General features: G+C 40.0%; 1 protein-coding gene across 25 annotated transcripts in view; it reads left to right on the top strand.

Moving 5' to 3' along the window:
• Positions 1 to 20,372, top strand: part of PLEKHA5 (pleckstrin homology domain containing A5) — a 260,673-nt gene that overhangs the window by 224,940 nt on the left and 15,361 nt on the right. For 16 of the 25 annotated variants that reach the window (XM_048827389.2, XM_048827537.2, XM_048827393.2 and 13 more), the window contains 8 exons: positions 2,287 to 2,398; positions 2,637 to 2,683; positions 3,617 to 3,805; positions 4,427 to 4,547; positions 7,128 to 7,243; positions 17,391 to 17,600; positions 18,360 to 18,515; positions 19,613 to 19,722. In XM_048827389.2, the coding sequence (XP_048683346.2) occupies positions 2,287 to 2,398; positions 2,637 to 2,683; positions 3,617 to 3,805; positions 4,427 to 4,547; positions 7,128 to 7,243; positions 17,391 to 17,600; positions 18,360 to 18,515; positions 19,613 to 19,722 (1,061 nt within the window). Of the gene's footprint in view, positions 1 to 2,286; positions 2,399 to 2,636; positions 2,684 to 3,616; positions 3,806 to 4,426; positions 4,548 to 7,127; positions 7,244 to 17,390; positions 17,601 to 18,359; positions 18,516 to 19,612; positions 19,723 to 20,372 lie in introns of those variants that run through there. The other 9 variants (XM_048827466.2, XM_048827553.2, XM_048827455.2 and 6 more) reach the window with 2 other exon arrangements.

Genomic DNA, 20,372 nt, shown 5'->3' with positions numbered 1-20,372 from the left:
TTTTTATTACTGTAAAGGCCTAAATGGTAGTTTGGGTTTTTTTGTTTTTTTGTTTTTCTGGGGAGAAGAGGGGATATTATATCTTTCTTTTTTGCCCTGTTTTATTACTTTGGAAATAGAGTAACTCCTCACTTAACGTCGTTCTGGTTAACGTTGTTTCATTGTTACGCTGCTGATCAATTAGAGACCATGCTCGTTTAAAGTTGCACAGTGCTCCCTTATAACATTGTTTGGCAGCCGCCTGCTTTGTCCACTGCTTGCAGGAAGAGCAGCCCGTTGCAGATAGTTGGTGGGGGCTTGGAACCAGGGTGGACTGTCAGCCCTCCATCAGCTCCCCACTCCCCTAAGTTCCCTGTGCAGCAGCCACCCAGCAGGCTGTCAACTGTCAGCAGTTCAGCTGTCCCTCCCCCCACTGCCATGTGCTGCTCCTGCCCTCTGCCTTGGAGCTGCTCTCGGGAGCCTCCTGCTTGCTGTGGGTGGGGGGGTCGGAGGGGGAGAGGGGGGCTAATATGTCTGGGTGTCCCCCTGCTCCTGCCCCCCGCTTATCCCTTCTCCATATAGAGCAGGGTGGGGACAGGACAGGGCTCAGTACGGAGAGAGCTTGCTGGTCACAACTGCTGTCTCAACTTCTTGATGTACTTTAAAAGGCAATTTACTTGGAGTGGTGTCAGCGTACTTAAAGGGGCAATGCGCATCTCTCTCTTTCCCACACACAGGGTGTGTGTCTGTCTCTGTCTGCCATGCTGTCTCCCCTCCCTCCATTCAAGCTGCCTTGTAGAGTGTGAAGCTACATTAACAACAATGTCTTAACAACAACCCCTTGAGGGCTCAGTCGAATGCTAGTTCATCGTTTAGCAGTAAGGCATTCCCTGGGAAATATCCCACCCTCTTCTACCCTCTAACTTCACAATCATCATTGCTGTGTACAGTATTAAATTGTTTGTTTAAAACTTATACTGTCTGTGTGTGTGTGTGTATATATATATATATATATATATATATACACACACACACACACACAAAATAGTATAGTTTTTTGTCTGATGAAAAAAATTTTCCTGGAACCTAACCCCCCACCTTACATTAATTCTTATGGGGAAATTGGATTCGCTTAACATTGTTTCGCTTAAAGTCACATTTTTCAGGAACATAACCTACAACGTTAAGCAAGGAGTTACTGTATGAGGAATATCATGTCGCGTCTTCCTTATTTTTTCTTAACTTGCCCTTGAAGGAGCCACAGAAATGGAAATTTTTCAAGCCTTAATTGGAGGAGCAGATGTGTTAAATTTATAACACAGAAATTCTTCTTCCTGAGTAACTATCAAGCAGCTGAGTTACATCAGTGCTAGCAAAACCAAGCAAAAATAGTTGAACAGTCTAAGTAAAAATTCCTTCTCCTCTTAATTAGGTTTTACACTTTGGTACTCTGCATGTTTACCTTGCTATTCCTGGAAGACACTGTAGGTACCTAGCATGATGACAAGTCTTAAATTTCTAATGCAATAAGTAGATGGGTGGAGTGTAGGGAACCCTGTGCAGAGGAATGCCACAAGCCATGCATGCTACAGATTGGCTTTCCACACACAAGGAAGGGATATTGCAGATGAGTGGCAGGAGCAGGGAAATAAGTAAACAGCAGACCCATTGGCACAAATCCTGCATAGTTATGGGGACACGTATCGGCCCATAGTTTATTCACCAGTGTGGAGTAGTTCGTTCTGAGTGTCTGGACAAAGACCAACTCAACTCCACACTGTTAGTCATGCTGCTTTTATTTTTGATTGGATCCACCTACCAGTCTGTACTGATGGTGTTTCCTTTTGGCCAATGCAAGATGTGCAAACAGCTCAACATATGAAGAGTCATCCCACAGAGCTGTAGTAATGTGTTCAGTGGTGAATTCCCCTGTTTTGATTTTCCTTTGTAGATTGAGACATTGTGTCCTCCTGTTTCACTAGTGAAATGCTCTGTCAAATTGCTTAATTTTCATTTTGGAAGATGAGATTTGCAAAGCTGCTGAATCAGGCAGCTGGAATGTGTGAGCAGTCAATTGTTGTGATGGTGACTACTTCACTAACCACCCTGAAGAGATTACACTAACCTCCAGATAGTGTGAACATTATATCAATGTGGATGGGGAGTGTCAATTATCAGATTGTTTCCTAAATCCTGGTTCCTTTCAGTGAGGAGATAAAATTGTGTACGTGATACTGTCTACAGATAGTAAAATTGTTTGTTCTTGCACCATATTATACATGCTATCCCATGTCTCTTTACTGGCAGACTGAGTCAGCAGGTATACAGCGTGCTCAGATTCAGAAGGAACTTTGGAGAATTCAAGATGTCATGGAAGGTTTGAGTAAACATAAACAGCAAAGAATTTCTACAGAGGCAGGTAAATGGGCTGCTTTTATTAAACCACATTGTACTTCTAGGGAATAAACTTTGTATTTGCTTTTTTGCTTGATTGAAAACTGTTTGACATCATAGTTGCTGTAAACAAGTGTAACTGAAATTATTTACCAGTTGAAATTAGTGTGTGTTTAAGCCTTTCAGTCAATACAGAGACAGGCTTTTGTGCTAGTTCCTAATAGTTATTTATTCTAAACAGATTTTCATGTTTTTTTAAACAGGTACCATCGGATCAAAGTCTTTTTCAGCTATTAAGTATAAAAATGAGGTATGATTTTAGTAGTTTTACATTTTAGCATCAATGAATTTCTGAATTAAAAATTATTGGCTGATAAAAATTATTTCTGAACTCTTCTAATGGTATAAGAAATGTGTATTCAGTATATTTAAATTGGTAGATCTGTTACTGAATTATTGGATTACTTTTGAAGGTTAAAGTCCCAGACAGTAATTCTAATTTTCATTTCTTCTGTGACTTCATATTCTTACCAATTCATGATTCTGTGTCCCCCATTCCTCACCCTTTTCTGTTCCCAGGCCTTTACCGCAAAAATGTAAATCTTGATATTCTTTTCCCCCAGGCATATTTCATGGAGAGAAAAATTATATTGTTTTACATCTCTCTTCATATATAAAGTCTGGTTCGCAGGTGTGCCGAGCACCCCAAAAACAGATGAAATCGATGGGAGTGTCAAGTGTTCAACCCATCTGGAAATCAGGCCCAAAATATCTAGAAATTGTAGCTTTAAAGGGACACTGTCAACTTTGTGTTTCACCCAAAATTTAAGCTTGGTTTATAAAGGTTATAGAAAATCTAATATGCACCACAATCTTTTAATAATAATGAATTTCAATTAAAATGGTGGGGTAATGAAATCAGTACTCTTAGTCACAACAGAAGCATGTTTGTGCATGAGAGGCAGAAAGTACAACTGATAGAAATGAAAACATAACTAGCTGAGTGAGATGCAGAAAGTAAATAGTGAAAATGAGATTTAAAAGAGAAGTATTTCAATCTCCATGAATTTAGATGGTGTTAGGAAAACAATGTTGTTTGTTAATATATCTTTTTAGTATGACAGTGTCGCTTCAATTGCAAAACACAAAGCTTATATAGCTATAGGAATATACTTTTTAAAAGTTATAAATAATTGTAACAGGTGTGCATATCTAAATAAGGTAACTATTCTACAATCTTTAGGAAGAGGAAGTAGTCCCACCTCGTCCTCCACTCCCTCGGTCCTATGACTTTACAGAGCATCTTCCCATAATCCCCTCTCTGCCCAGTGATAGCAGCTCCTTGCTCTGTTATAGCAGGGGCCCAGTACATCTGCTGGAAGAAAAGAAGATTCACCAAGTTCAAGGATATCAGAGAAATGGATCTTACTGTGTAAGTGGCTAAAATTGCCACAATGTACATTAAGCATTTCCCCCATCCTCTGCACAGTCACTTTTATTTTGACATCTGGATGCTTTTGTGCTGTGTAATTCCTTTTTGGCTAATTAGTTTTATTTCCAGCTGCATCATTTGCATTTGACATTTTTTAATCAGATATACCATGCTTATAAACGTACTCTAAGAATCAAACATCAAAACAAGACTCTCACGGAGATTCTAAATATTTTGATCACTTTTTCAAAATCAGATTTTTCTGAATTCTTGTTACATGATACAAACCCCAGTCCTGGCAATCATGTATCTGTTGAAGCCTTTTATAGTTAGTGTTTGTTTGTTTCTTGGGGTTAGTGTTACATAATAATGGTAAATTTTCTCCTTCACATCAGTTACTCAGTTTATATAGCGTTTGAAAGTCTGTGGCAGTTTGTTTCATGTTAATTGCAAAATGACTATCACTACACAAGCCCCTGAGCAATGGAGCATTGGCTTACAAAAACAATAAATTTAAATGAGAGCAAAATCAGCTGCAAGATTACGTTGTTTGATTCTTAAGATACTAACATTTAAATGATAAATCAGTGTTCGTTATCTTTTACTATTGTCATCTTCTAGGGTCCAGATTATAGACTTTATAAGAGTGAGCCAGAGTTAACAACAGTGGCAGAAGTTGATGAGTCTAATGGTGAAGAAAAGACAGAACCAGCTTCAGAGTCAGAAACTTCTACAACTAAAGGTTAGTGCCAAGCATGTTGACTTCCAATCTGTTTTTCAGTCTTTCACAAGGAGTACAGAATATTGTAAGTGCCTTGTAGAAACTGTTATTTTATTTGTGTGTGTGTGTGTATATAATGTTTATTTTACAAATAGTTTGTCCATTTCTTGATACAAATGAAACAGCTCCCGCAATCAAATGCTTTAGTTATACAACAAGAGAAGGATTTCAGTCAATCAAACCACAGAGAAATCAAACATTACACTCAACAATAATCCTGAAATCCTTATTGACACTGTGTCAGATCACTTCATTCACATCCCATGCACATCACTTCCTTGAACAATTACCCATTTTCTGTCCTTGCCCTTATGCAGTTTTTTAATCCAACTCACAACAGTATGTTATCAAAATGTCCAAAAAGGCAGCATCACAGAATTTTCAAACTCTCTCAAGACAAGGAAATAATGTGGGGGTTTTTTTTTTGTTTTTTTTTAAACCCTGTAACTCTTGAATTGCCTTCTGTCCTGTGATACAATAGAATTAATGTTATTGCCCTTGGAATATACTCACAATAAAGGTCTGTGCTGTTGCCGAATGCCTGTTTCTCTTCTTCATATAGTCCCCATAAAAGCTATTAATTACTTGGTAGAGTCCTTCACCGTGAACGCTCACTTAAGGAATCTAATACCACTTGTTAAAACATGTAAAATAGCTTTTTAAAAGTTGTGTTTGGAAAAGGCAGTTGTAAAAATCCCCTCAATTTACCAATATGTGCTGCACCCCCATTAGCCAAATTGAAAGATGTGATGACTCAGCAGGCACATGATGCTGCTGTTATGGGACTTGGCTGAATGTGGCCTAAAGTTAACTGTGTGGTTTTATGTTGTATAGTTTTAGAGAGTTGAAAAAGCATTTAATCCCTGTGGATTACCTCACTCACCTTATCTCTCATAAATGGAGAAATAATTTTGTCTGTCTGTGAAAAAACAGGCCTCACTAAAGAAAAGCAGATAATAAGCTGCCTAGCTGATATAGATGGCACTTAAAAAAAAATAGCTACAGCCTCAGTGTGGCAAATGAGTGGGAGAATCTTCCTCTTACCAGTAGATTGAGGTAATTTTATTGTAGCTGTTACTGTTTATTCCACCCAGTGAGCACTTAGTCTTCTAAGGCACTTAATTCAGTCTAGTTCTCTTTACTCAAAAAAAAAAACCCAACAGCATGAGGGAGAATATAAGTAGTCAGTTTTTCCCAATTGTCTACATGTAGTAACAGCATATTGCTTGTACTTGTATTTGTATTGTTTCATACCTTCATATCCCAAACAATTTCAGCAGAGCTCAATTTAAAAATCACATATCTAAAATTTTATTTTACTTACTGTTGTAACAAACCACATATAAGGGCTTGTCTACATGATGGTGTAATGCGCACTCAGTGTGATTTCTATAGTGCACTAAGGTGTTATGAATTAATTGGTCCATATATACCCTGCTTGTGGGCACTAAAGGTTTTGAGTGTGCTTTAACCCAGCACTATGTTTAAAGCGCACTAGGAACCTTTAGTGCACACCAGCAGGGTCTGACAAACTAATTAATGTGCAACACCTTATTGTGTTTTAGAAATCACATCACATCACAGTAGTCTGTATTGCCTCACCATGTAGACAAGCCCTAAGATGACTATACCCACATGTAGTGGGTGCTACTGCAATAAAAAATAAGATATTGGAAGGGAACATTTTATTTTCATTTTTATGATTTGTTTTGTGCACTTTACAGCACTAGTTATTTTTAATGTTTCCCTCTGTCAATTATTTTCCTTTCATTTGTCCTTCATCCTCCAAGAAAGAAAAAAAAATTTAAAAATAGGAATTTGTGACTGTAAAACTCTAGAAATTGGAGACCAGTGACCTGCAAAGGAGAAGAAAAATAGGCTTGTGCCCTTTCTTTTACTGTTTTAATGACTAAAGAAGGCCTGAAGGTTTCTTGAAATGTGTGTGTTTGTTGGGCAGATGCTCAGCATTCCTTGTTCAGTAAGAGTTCAGGGCCTATCTAGTCTATTTTGTTTTAGAAAAGAAAAAACTTCCATGACTAATTCACATTTTGGATAAAGGAAGCTTTAGTTAAAGATGCATCCTCCCACTTCTCCAATTATAACAGTAGCAATCTGCTGAGATCTACAAGAGTTCTTCTAGCCAAACCCAAGAAGATCACAGCTGACATTCCAGATATTTTCAAAGGGAAAAAACTTGCAAAGAACACAAAATTGTGAAAGCCCAAGCAAATCTTTTGGATTTTCTTTATGTATCATGAAGAAGCAAAACAGGAACAAGTTAATTTTTTTTAAAAAATCCTTTACTTGTCACATTTAACGTACTGGTTAAACACTGACTAGATTTTAGTTTGAGTAGGATTATTTACGTAGAAAAAAATCTGCAGATATACTAGTTAGGCATCATGACTTTTATAGTAAATATAAGAGTGGTAGCCTATCAATTAATGATTTCACATCCTAACATGTTTTTGTTGGAAAACAATACAATATTGTATGTGCCATTTTGCATAACAGTTAAGATGCTGTTTTATTACTTTATAGGTTCACATTTTCCTGTTGGAGTTGTGCCTCCCAGAACCAAATCACCAACTCCAGAATCTTCAACTATAGCCTCTTACGTCACTTTAAGGAAAAACAAGAAGATAGATCTAAGAATGGTATTTAAAAATAATTTGCAAGCATCGAGATTTATAACAGTGTATTTGTTTTCCACGTTTAATTTCTGGATCTTTAGTTACTTTAAAAGCTTTATCTTTCATTTACTTTAAAACATCCCACTGGCTTAAAAAGTACAATAAAATGTATTACCTTAGTTCATTCAGTTCATAAGTAAGCAATGAGAGCATTTTAAAATTCACTTATGCCAGAGACCCCATAGACTTCATTACATTTGAATTGGTAAAGTGCTAAACGTTGGTGATAAAACCTACTGAATAACTGAGGGCCTGAAATCAGGCCCTTTGATTTTTCTAGTGGTTGCCAGTATTATTGCTAAACTAGTTATTGAATCTAGTGCCAGTGAGTCATCCCCAATACTGAATTAAAGGTACATAAAGTCCTGCCTTTTGGGCTTTGTTTTTCAAAGTGCCTTTCTTGTTGTGGGCCAAAGAGACAGCATATTATCAACCTGTGCTGGTAAATCGTTCTTTTTCCCAACCCAAAAATGATTTTTGAGACATCTGAAACTATCAGAACAATTGAGGGTACAGTGCATAGTACTGAACCTCTTGTGATTTTCAGATGAGATGCCAGTGTGGGATGAAGGAAGAAGACAAAATGACTGCGATAGGAAAAGGGAGCAGGGAGAGAAGGAATAGAGACGATAGAAGGGAGAACTGATAGAGGATTTTAGGAATGAGAATGGAGGCAGAAGCAAGAGAATAACAGAAGAGTGAGTTCAGAGAAGAGATTACTTCCACTTTTGAAAAGACACTATCCAGACTTTTTGTGAGCTTTTATGACATAAGCATATTCGTTTGGGAAATCAGAGTCCGCAACTACAACGTTACTCTAGTCTTCAACCTTTGTCTGTAGTATGAAAATTTTTTATTACGGCTTAATGCAGTTTAACTGTAATCATAGAACAAAATGAACCATGTCCAGAACCATTCAGAAAACAGGTTAAAACCTTTAAAATGGCAGTTGCAGAAACGGTGCTGAACATCATTTGTCTTGGTCTATGCTTGCAGTTAAATTGTGTCCAGCTGTACCCATTCAGAGAGTTTAAGGCCAGACGGGATAATTTGATTATCTCATCTGACCAGGCCATTAAATTTGAGCAAACCCTGTATTGAGCCCAATAACTTGTTTGGCTGAAGCTTATCTTCCAGAAAGATATCTTGTCTTGGTCTGAAGACTTCAAGAGATGGAGCGTATGCCAGTTCCCTTAGTAGTTTGTTCCAATGTTTAATCACCCTCGCTGTTGAAAACTTTTGCCTAATTACTCATTTGAATTTGTCTGGGTTCAGCTACCAGCGGTGGCTTTTGCTATGTCTTTCTTCACTAGATTTAAAGAGCCCTTCAGTGCTCAGTTTCTCCTGGTGAGTACATATACATTGTAATCAAGTCACCTGTCCTTCTTCCTTTTGATAAGGTAAACAGTTTGAGATCTAAATCTCTCACTGTAAGGCATTCCCCCAGCCTTTGAATCATTTTTGGTGGCTCTTCCCTTTACCGCCTCCAATCTTTCAAAAAAAAATTTTAAATGTGGATATCAGAACTGTATGCAGTATTCTAGTAGTCTCACCAATGCTATGTATAGTGGTAAAAACACCACCCTACTCCTTGCTCCCCACCCCTCTAAATGTAAACATCCAAGGATCACATCAGTCCTTTTTTGCCATATTGTTGCATTAGAAGCTCATACTGAGTTGCTTGTCCATTACTCAACATAAGTTCCCAATGTGATTCTGTGAAGAGAAGGGCTAATGTGTTGCTGACACCTGTTGTCAGCAATGGGTAATAATTTTTCTAGTATAGACAAAAGTTACTGATACTTCTTAGCTCATTTGACAGCAGATTAACAACTACAGTGCTGGTATATTTTAGGAATAAATTAGGTGTGAAGAAGCAACATGTGGATGCCAAATTTATGGTGGTTCTTTGAGGAATGTCCCCGTGGGTGCTCCACTTTAGGTGTCCATGTGCCCTGTGCTTGTAATCGGAGATTTGTGGTAGCAGTGCCTAGTTTGGTTGCACATGCACCATTGTCATCTTGCGCTGCTCAAGGCAGTTACATCGTGCTGCGCGACCAACTGTCCCTCAGTTCCTTCTCTACTGCCCTTTGGCTTGAGTCAGAGCGCTTAGCAGCACCCTCACTTACCTTTAGATAAGATATTTTATAGTATACTTAGTAGTTAATCATTGTTACCCTTTATGCTTATTTTATTTATTACAAGAAAAAGTCTCCTTTATTCCCCTCAGTAGGAAGATTAAGTTTAGGCTCTCGTAGAGTTACTGCTCCCTTCTTATTTGGGACAGAACCTCTCCAGCATGCCCGGATCGCCGGGATTCAAATGCTGTCTGACTTGCAGACTGTCAATCCCTATCTCTGTCAGACATGCACAGTGTGTCTGCTGTCTCGGCAAGACGCACATTCCTCAGAAGTGTCCACATTGCTGTAATCTCACGGCCAGAGCAAGAAAAGTTATGGATCTTCAACTTAAGCTCCTTATGATGGAGAAATCTCTGAAACCAGCCTCAGACCCCAAGTTGAGGACCCTTCCGGACCAACAGTCACCATCAGCAGCCACTACGAAAGAGACTTTACCCAAGAAGGTTACTAAAAAGCGGGCGGACTTCATCACAACAGGAATTGGCTAAGAAAAAGCTATCCCCTACCTCCAAGTCTACCTCGGTACCCATGGCACCAAGCACATCGGACCCAGAGAAGCCAGGACCTTCCGGTACCACAGGTTTTCAGAGAGCCAAAGACCCTAAGCTGGCAAGCTCGAACTGAGGCTCACAGGGCAAAGTGAAACCCTCCACCTCGGTACCCACAGAGCCAAAAAGGTGTTTGGCACCAAGTGGCTCAATGGCGCCATCTGCGGTGCTTACACAGCAGAGCACAAGATCCTTGGCACCAGCAGTTACTACTCACACTCTTGTACCACCAGCAGTGCCAACATTGATACCGATGCTCATGGTACCGCACCAGTTCCTGAGACATACAGACCTTCTGGTCTGCTCAACACGGCTCCTCGGTACCGAAGGCACTCAGTCTTGATCAGTACCAAGTTGCCTGACCACCCCACTCAGCTCCCCTTCTCTCTCATGACAATGAGGATGAAGGGGTGATGTATACAACTCATTACTCCTCACCCAAACCTGGACCATCCCACCACCCAGAGTACCACTCATTGTCAGAGTGGTGATGCCTGGTATCGGCACCTATGGGCACCACCCTCCATGCCATTCCCACCAAACTGGCCCTACTGGGATCCATGGGCAGTATACAGAACTCAACATCACAGGCCCCCTAGCCCACCAAGATCAAGAGCACCACAATCACCATCATCACCTACCCCAGCAGCCTCAGAAACACAAGAGGAGGTGATTGAGGAAACTTCAGACCAGGAAGCATTACCAACAGTGAACCTGTCATCTTCGTCACCAGATGAAAGTATAATGCTCCCACCACAGGGGATGACTTCAGGCAATTCCAGGAACTCTTCAAAAGGTTGGCAGAGTCCTTTGACATATCACTAGAAGAGGTACCTGAATCACGGCATAAACTACTAGACATACTTCAAATATTTACCTCTGCAAAGATGGCATTTCTGATCAACGATGCTATTATTGAGCCTGCCAAAACTATCTGGCAGACACCAGCAACAGCACCCTCATCATGCATAAGATCAGTCAAGAAATACTGTGTGCCATCTAAAGGAGTTGAATTTTTATTTACACGCCCCACACCAAACTCACTAGTGGTGGAAGCAGTAAATGAGAGGGGGAAACAACACCATACAAGAACAAACCCGAATGACAGAGACTGGAAGAAGTTAGACCTCTTTAGCCGCCAGTTGTATTAATTTGCAACACTGCAGTTTTGCATAGCTAATTATGAGGCCCACTGTCCAAATATACACAGAATTTTTTTGAAAATGTCAGAATTTATTGAAGAGAAAAAATAACAGTTTAATGCTAATATCGCTGAAGGCCATCTCATTGCTAGAACAGCACTGCAGGCCTCTCTTGACTCTGCAGACATGGCTGCATTCTCCATCACAATATCTGTGGTCATGCACTGTGCATCATGGCTTCATCTCTCTGGGTTCCCCAGGGAGATCTACTCAGTGGGGGAGGTTTAGGTTGGATATTAGGAAAAACTTTTTCACTAGGAGGGTGGTGAAGCACTGGAATGGGTTACTGAGGGAGGTGGTGGAATCTCCTTCCTTAGAGGTTTTTAAGGTCAGGCTTGACAAAGCCCTGGCTGGGATGATTTAGTTGGGGATCAGTCCTGCTTTGAGCAGGGGGTTAGCCTAGATGACCTCCTGAGGTCCCTTCCAACCCTCATATTCTGTGATTCTAACGGACGAGGACCTGCCCTTTTAAGGCCCAAAATTATTCGCTGCCAAAACAGACAAGTTCCTCCATACCCTGAAGGACAACATTAAAATCCCTGGGCATTTACATACTTGCAAATAAAAAGAAATGGCTGGTGTTCTACCCAGAGATTCTGCTCGCCACCGTACTTGCAACTGCACAGGCAATACGACCAACGGTGCAAACAAAGACAAATCAGACATCCACAAAACCAACACCAACCTTTGCCATCCCAGCAATCCACCTTGAGACAGCAATGTTGAAGGTGTGGTCGAGGGCATGAGACACCACACGTTCTAACACTGGAAACAGACTATATCTCCCGAACGTTCGGAAATCGCCTGTCACCAAGTACCGAGTCTGGAACACCATCACCATCAGATAAATGGGTTTTTAGAAATTATCCAACAGGGTTATTCCATCCCCTTTTATCTCCATCCCACCTACCCGCTCCTCTTCCCTGTCCCTCTTCACTGACCAATCTCATGAATACCTGCCACAACAGGAAATAAACTATCTCGTAGCCCTAGATGCAGTGGAACCGTTACCAATGCAGCACGGGGGAAAGGATTTTACTCACACTGTTTTCTAGCGCAGAAGAAGATGGGTGGGTGGAGACCCATTCTGGATCTAAGAAAACTCAACAAGTTTGTAAAAACACAATGTTTCAAAATGGTGACACTAATAACTATAATTCCAGTATTCTTAGCCCTCGGCCTGCAAGATGCGTATTTTCATTTTACCATCCATCCATCACACAGAAGATTCCTAAAGTTCACCCTGGGAAAACAACACTTCCAACACAAAGTATTCTCTTTCGGCTTGTCAGCTGCCCCGAGGATTTTCTCCAAAGTTTTAGCAGTGGTGGCAGCACTCCTCCGCAGACAATCATGATATTTCCATATCTGCATGACTGCATCATAAGGGCACCAACACAACACAAAGCAATAAGTGCTGCACAGTACGATAACCCTTTTCACAAATGTAGGGTTACAAATAAACACGCTTTAAAAGTCAACATTGAGTCTTGTCCAGAAACTGGAATTCATCGGAGCTTGTCTCGACTGTTCAACAGCGACAGCAACACTACCTCAGCAACGCTTCATCACACTCATCAACTTAATTTCAACAGTGACGGACAATCCACAAACATCTGCCAGAACATGCTTACAATTACTGGGACACGTCTGCAACGTCATTTGTCATCAAACACAACAGACTTCACATGAGATCCGTGCAGGCCTACCTTCAAACAGTGAACATACCTCACAGGCGCAGCCTACACAGACATCTCACATTGCCAAACAAGGTAAAGGACTCATTAAGATGGTGGACACAATCAAAGAAAGTCTGTACAGGAGTCCCATTTCTGCAAAGGACTCAGCAACACAGTACAAGGTCAGTGGTTCCCATCAGAGTCCAAAATGCACATAAATTTGTTGGAACTAAGGGCAGTTCAGAACACAGGCAACCACTTTCTACCACTAACAAAAAATCAAAGCCATCAGGATGCTCACGGACAATGTAGCGTGCATGTTTTACATAAATCTTCAAGGGGGTGCACAGTCACACTCCCTATGCACAGAGGCAATACCGCTCTGGAACTGATGCATCAGTCACAACACTGACATCAGAATCCTACCTTCTAGGATGTCAAAACACAACAGCAGATGCACTAAGCAGAGAGTTCTCACAAAATCATGAGTGGGAAATGGACCCTGGAGTTCTACATACACTATTCAAACTATGGGGATTTCCTGTCATAGACCTCTTTGCAACAGCACAGAACACCAAGTGCCCACAATATTGCTCCAGAGCCAGACTGGGGACCCCGTTCTCTAGGCAACACTCTCCTCTTAAAATGGGATGCACCCTTAATGTATGCATTCCCCCAACCACACACTTTTAACCCGGGTCATACACAAGATCAAGAGGGACAAATCCGAAGTCATCCTAATAGCGCCTACATGGCCCAGACAGACATGGTTCCCGTACCTGCTAAAGATGGCGGTGCACTCTCCTCGAAATCTTCCCCAATACCTCACCTCCTTGCACAAGATGCAGGACACGTCCACCATCCCAACCTCTCAATACTCCATCTCAAAGCCTGGCTTCTCCATGGCTGAGAGGAATTGAAACGGCCTGTTTTGAAGGAAGTAAAAGACATATTGCTGTAGAACAAATACAAGAACGACCTGTATATCCGTAAGTGGAAATGGTTCAACATTTAGTGCCAAGACAAACAGATCTTACCAATATCCTCCCTCTTACCAAGAGTACTGGATTACATATTAGAACTAAAAACACTGAGCTCTTCATAAGCTCTGTCAAGGTACACTTGGCGGCTGTCACAGCTTTCCATGATAAGATGGAGAGGGTCACCATATTTGCCCACCCAACAACTAAACATTTCCTCAAGGGCATTGAGAACACCTTCTCCGAAATAAGGAACCCACCTCCTACGTGGGACCTCAACCTCGTCTTACGTGGACTTATGGGAAAACCATTTGAGCTGCTTGCCACCTACTCGCTATTCCACTATCTATGAAGGTGGCTTTCCTCATCGCCATCACCTCTGCCAGATGGGTTTGGGAACTAGGGACCCTAATGGGCACACACAACTTTCTTTAAAGGCTGTGTTACCTTAAGGCCACACCCCAAATTCCTACCCAAGGTTGCATCCCCCTTTCATTTGAACCAACCCATTTACTTACCTGTGTTTTTTCCAAAACCACATGCAGACAAAAAAAAGGAATCACTCCACACACTGGACGTTCAAAGAGCATTAGCTTTCTACATTGAAAGAACAAAAACATTTAGAAAATCACCAAGACTAGTTGTCTCTATAACAGAATGTTCAATAGGGGAAACCCTCTCAAAACAGAGACTATCCAAGTAAATATCAGGATGCATCCACCTTTGTTATCAAAAGTTTCATTTACAAGCCCCAAAGGGAATCCGCTCACACTCTATGAGAGCACTTTCGGCATCCATACCTTTTCTCAACAATGTTCCTGTTAGCGACATTTGCAGAGCAGCAGCTTGGGCATTAGCCCACACATTCACGAAGCACTATGCTATAGAGCAACAGTCATAATCGGACACTCAGTTTGGTCTCACGGTTTTATCCACCATCAATAACGCAACTCCGAAGCCCTTCCACTGAGGGACAGTACTCGACCATCACAAAAGTGGAGCACCCACAGATCTATTCCTCAAAGAAGAAGAGAGCGTTGTGCCGTAACTGAGGTTCTTTGAGATGGTTGTCTTTGGGGGTGCTCCACTGCCCTCCCTCCTCCCCTCTACTTCAGAGTTTCATATAGATTCTCTGCGGTAGAGAAGGAACCGAGGGATGGTTGGTCACGCAGCACTGTGTAACCCCTGGAGCAGTGCAAGACAGCGACGTTGTGTGTACGACCCAACTAGGCACTGCTACCACAAATTTCCGATTATAAGCGCAGGGTGCATAAACACCTAAAGTGGAGCACCCACAGGGACAACCATCTCAAAGAACCTGTTACTGCACAAGGTGAGTAATCCTCACTTTGACTGGATCAAAAAAACACTAGTCCAGCATGAGGTGTGATATGTGTAAAAGATAATTCCTAATAGAAGTAGAATTTGGTAACAACATATAATTTTGCAGGGATTCTCTCCCTCAAGAAGCAGGATCAGTGTTTTCAGGTCTTGTAATAGATGACCTCATAACCTTGTGGATTTCCTAGCAAATTTTTCCTGGAAGTTCAGTGCTGAGGAAAGTGAAAAACAGCAATACCTGGATTCACACCTAATCTAGGGTGTGCTGTGTAAGACTCTGCAGTAGAGTCCTGACTTGCTGCAGCATGCAAATATAAGTCCTGGGCCACTCTTGCCTTATATGTATGTCAAGCTGTGGGGCAATTTTGTGATGTGGATTTGGAACTAATAAGGATTGTAATATAGCCCTCTAGAGAGGGCTAGTGGACTTAGACACTAAATAACCTAGTTTCTGGTCTCGTATTGCTAGTAACTTCACTTACAACCAAACATCTTATTTTATATGTATTGATAATCTTGCTTCTATATGAGATGTTCTTTGAGTAACTTATATGATTACTTGTAAAGTGCTCAAACAGATGGAGTTCAGGTAACATTTAGACTTTCTATATGTGATCATCAGGAAAAAACTCTTCAAGAAATTATTTGAAACCCTCAAAACTATTTTCAGTTAAAGGATGACTGTAAAGCTAAATTTTCTTTCCAAATACAATAGAGTATAATTTACAAAAACCATCAGAAGTAACTATAAATATATGCATTTTAAGGCAGCTGTCACTGTAAGATCGAGGGGTACCATTTCTTGTAAATCACAGCGCTTGATAAAAAACATAAATCACAGCCCTTGATAAAGAGGAAAAAGGCCCAGAAAAGGAAAACACCAACTCATTTGCGTCCCAGTACACATCTCTCTGGTCATTCTGCAACTTAGGAGAGAGTCTGCAAACAGAAAGCGAGGTAGCCATCTACCATAAAGATGGCAAGATTTGGGATCAGCGTGGTCACTCGTGATGGTAAACTCCATTTAGATTACTCTGCTTTGTAATCTAATAGTTAGTAATGAGGGGTTTTTTTAATTGACTACTTTTTAAAGAATCCAAGAACTTACGGCCCCCAAACCCACACCTAGCTCTGCATGTGCTCCTAGGTCTACCCCCCTGGATCCAGTTACAGGGTCGAGGATGAAAGTTACAATATTTTCAAGTCCATCTCTGTATCCCCCATTATTGAAATATTGATTTGAATTCTTATGCATTTCTACTCATTACTCTATACAGTTTTCAAAATCTCTTAAAAATTGTGCTGTCACTGACATTTTATGCTGTCCTCTTAATTCATTGTTTCAGGTAATGTTCTCATATTGAAACAACTTTATATAAATTTAAACAACCATTTCATTTTGACTGGAAAACAAACTATAGTGGGCACTATTCAAAAATTGGACATTCATTTCCAGCTTATTTAAACTGGAAAATTACCTTGTTAGAAACACATTAACTAGCAGTGTTAAATGTCATGTTTTTGTTCTGTATTTGTACAGCGTCAGTTTGTACTGGTCCATGACTGAGACTCTTAAGTGCTACAATAATGTGAATAACAATAAAGTTGAATGCCATATCAGCTGGTCATGGTAACCACTCCTTATTAACTGACCAGCTCTTATTTACCTCAGGGCAGGTCTACACTACCACTTAAATCGATGGATCTTCGATCTCTCAGGGGTGTGTGAAAAAGCCAACCCCTGAGCGACGCAACTTACAGCGACCTAAGCGCTGTCCACAGGTGGAGTAATTGTACCTTCAGCCTAGGGCATTGTCACCAGACGCAGCGCATCTGCATCTAGTGCTTCTAGTGTAGCCCTTCTAGCCCTAAGTAACTGCAAAAGAAGAACAAAGGCAGCTGCATCTATTAGCCCCAACCCAACGGTAACCACAATCAGCTGACACATTAAACAGGCCAGTCTTTGTCTACGTTGAGTGCTCAGTCATGTTTAACATTAAAACATGTTCTACCATGATATAATTTTCTAGTGCAGATAAATCCTGTCCCTAAAACTTCCTCTGGTACTTGATGCATTGACCAGTTTTAATATAGGGGATACCAGGGTTAGGCCAAATGTAGGTGTGCAGTGCAAGCTTTTTTAAATGAACACCCACACTATATGTTCACGACATTGCTTCAAAAAGTACTCTTTAAAAAAGTATGTTCCTTTCTTTTAAGGAAAGGCCGAGAAGTGCAGTGGAGCAGTTATGTCTGGCAGAAAACACTCGGCCTCGAATGACTGTGGAGGAACAGATGGAAAGAATAAAGAGACACCAACAAGCTTGTCTGAGAGAGAAGAAAAAGGGGCTAAATATTATTGGCGTTTCAGATCCATCTCCTTCACAGAGCTTATCCTTTGTTAGAGATAATCCATTTAAGCTGGCTCAGGTATGCCAAAAGTTCCTTGGTGTACACAGTAATATGTTAGAACAAAAAAATATATATTTATATTGCCGGGGGGGGGAAGTTGCAAAGTCAAATGCTGCTGCTGCTTTGGTGGCGGCATCGGCCTTGCACGTCAGAATGTCCATTTATAGCAGGCTGCCAAAATTATCCTTAGGAATGCAAGTGGGAGAAAGGGAAGTAGATTTTTTTAACGGTTTATAACCTGGCTAAACCTAAATGGAATTTCCTGGGATAAAGAAAAGGCACTCCTCTAGCCTGAGGTTACCAAATTTGAATGGCCTGCTGCAAACAATGGAGGTGTTAGCGCTTCTCAAAAAAGGTTGTAAGTTTTTTTTTTTTTCCATAATGGAAAATGTTAGGCAGCTTAAATTTAAGAGTTGCTGCCAGCTCCCCCTACTTTATGCAGTTATAAAATTTATGGCTATCTGCTATAAGCAAGAAATTGTTCTTGACTTATTACAGTTGGATGTTTTAATTACACAAAAGTCAGGATATTTAAAGTTAAGGTTTCAAAAGGAATTTTAACTCTTACCTTTTGCATTAAAAAAAACCTGCCACCCATATGAGGAAATGGGAGGTGAGCTTTTGAATTGAGGTCAAGCAGTCTAAAAAAATTTTTAGTAACTTTTAACAGTGTTTAAGAGGTCATAATGGAAGTCTATTCATAACAGGAAAAGAGTATACAGTAATATCACTGGATTTTTATTGCAAGTATCTCCATATATCACATTTGTTCTACAGAATCGAAGAAAGGACGATATGGTATCTAGTAACATTAAGGAATTAGAGAGTGCCATAAGAGAGAATGATTTGGAACAAAATCATGAAACTCCTGAAGAAGAAATAACACAACTAAATGCTGAATCAGAAGAGCATAATGCAGATTTTACTAAAGAGGTAATAAGTTATATTTAGTGTGTTCAGTCCTACCTCAAAAGTAACTTCTTCCACAAATACTGAGCACATCTGTAAGTAACATCACCTGCCCAGTTCAGAAACTGTTCTAGATTAATTTAATTCAGGTCTTCCAGTGCATTTTGTGACATGAGGTTTCCTCCGCAACCAGGTACCTTTTTCTTCCTTTTTTGATTTGTATAGCACCTAGCGCATCAAATTGTTTAACAAATAAATAGGAGGACAGACAATAATTTACACGGCGTGGAGTTGGGCAATAATTATGACTTGTGACGATCATCAAAATGGTGGTACTTTCAGATTTATTTTACATCCCACCCAGTTTTACCCTGTTTTAAAATATCCTAATTGCTATTCAAAAGCATGATGATTTACAGGTGGAGCTAAAGGCTGTCAGAACCACTACAATGCAATCATATCTCCTGGTAATTGAAAATGTTTAAATCTACTTATGCAGAATTTCTTCTTTCCTTTTTTTGCCAATATTCTTTCATTAATCCCCTTTTCTTTTTGTTGCTGCCTTTCATTTCCTCTCCTTTTACCTTTACCATTTTCTTTATCAAGTTTCCACAGAGTAACAACATAAAATCAAGTTATTAAAACTGAGTGATCGTCTTTTTCTTAACACCTTTAACTTGAAGCCTTCTTGAGCCTTTTGAAAGAGTGCTACTTCACACACAGATAATAACTGTATCTAATCAAAACTTCTAAAGTATTCACACTGAGTAATGTGTCCAAGCAGTTGTGTGTTGTATTAATTTTGGATGGCGGTGGAGGTATGGAAACAATACAGAAACTGCAATCCAGATTCTAGATAGTTCCCTCATAGTTCTAGGTCACTCGTAGAATTCATTGGGCTGAATTCTGCACATTTCTTCCTGTATTGCTCTCCAGGTAATGGTATTGATATAAATTACGTAAACGTAATTCCTTAGTTATACCTATATATATAGGCCAAAATTTGGCTCTGTTGCCAAAGCTTATTTCCTGAAAATCCGTTTGCTGCCCACCATTCAGCATGTGCTCACAGTATATAACGACAGATTTTTCTCAAAACTTTTCAACTTTTCTTTTTAAAGTTGACAAAAAGCGATGACCTACTGTTACCAGCTGATCCAAAAGAAGGGAATGCTGAAGAAGGAGTAGAAAAACCAAAGAAATTGGGAAAAACGCATAATGTTGATATCAGGTAAAAATAAGATAATTGCATATTGAACTAGTTCAACAGTTTAATAATGAATTATTATTACAGTTTAATAATGAATATTTTAGGTTTTTTATTTTGAAAGCTTGATTCACCGTTCTACGCAACTCCAAATAGGAATTGTGGGTAGTATGGGGCTGCATGTAAACAAATATGTTAAAGCTTTATTTTCTCTATAAAAGTATAAAGAATATGAATGGTTAGGTGGTATGAAAAATGGAAACATTGTTTTAAGCCCGGGCAGGTTGTTCATTACAAGATGGTTTTTGTGTTAAGATTTGATTGCCTAATATAATCAGAGAAAGAAATAGCACATATTTGACCCAGTCCTGAATTCATCGTCAGAGGCAGGTATAGGATCAGGCCATGAACTGTTTACAGATGGGCTTTAAACGTTGTGATTCATGGAAATAAATTCTTCAGGTCTGAATAATATTATCAAAGTTATTCTGCTCATTAGTTTCACTCTTAGAGTCTCTCTTTATATATATTGAGAGAACTAAAATACTCAAGATTTTTCTCCCTACTCTTCTCCTCCTCCTACTTCCAGACAAATTCAGTGTCCATTCTACTTAGGGGCTCCGACACAGACTTCACTCTTCTGGGAAGTAGAACACTGCACAGCTATGGAAGGA

This window comes from Caretta caretta, chromosome 1 (genome assembly GCF_965140235.1).
Source record: "Caretta caretta isolate rCarCar2 chromosome 1, rCarCar1.hap1, whole genome shotgun sequence".
NCBI classification, from domain to species: Eukaryota; Metazoa; Chordata; order Testudines; family Cheloniidae; genus Caretta; species Caretta caretta.
Note: the sequence above shows the minus strand (reverse complement) of the source record. Positions and strands in the feature narration are given on the sequence as shown.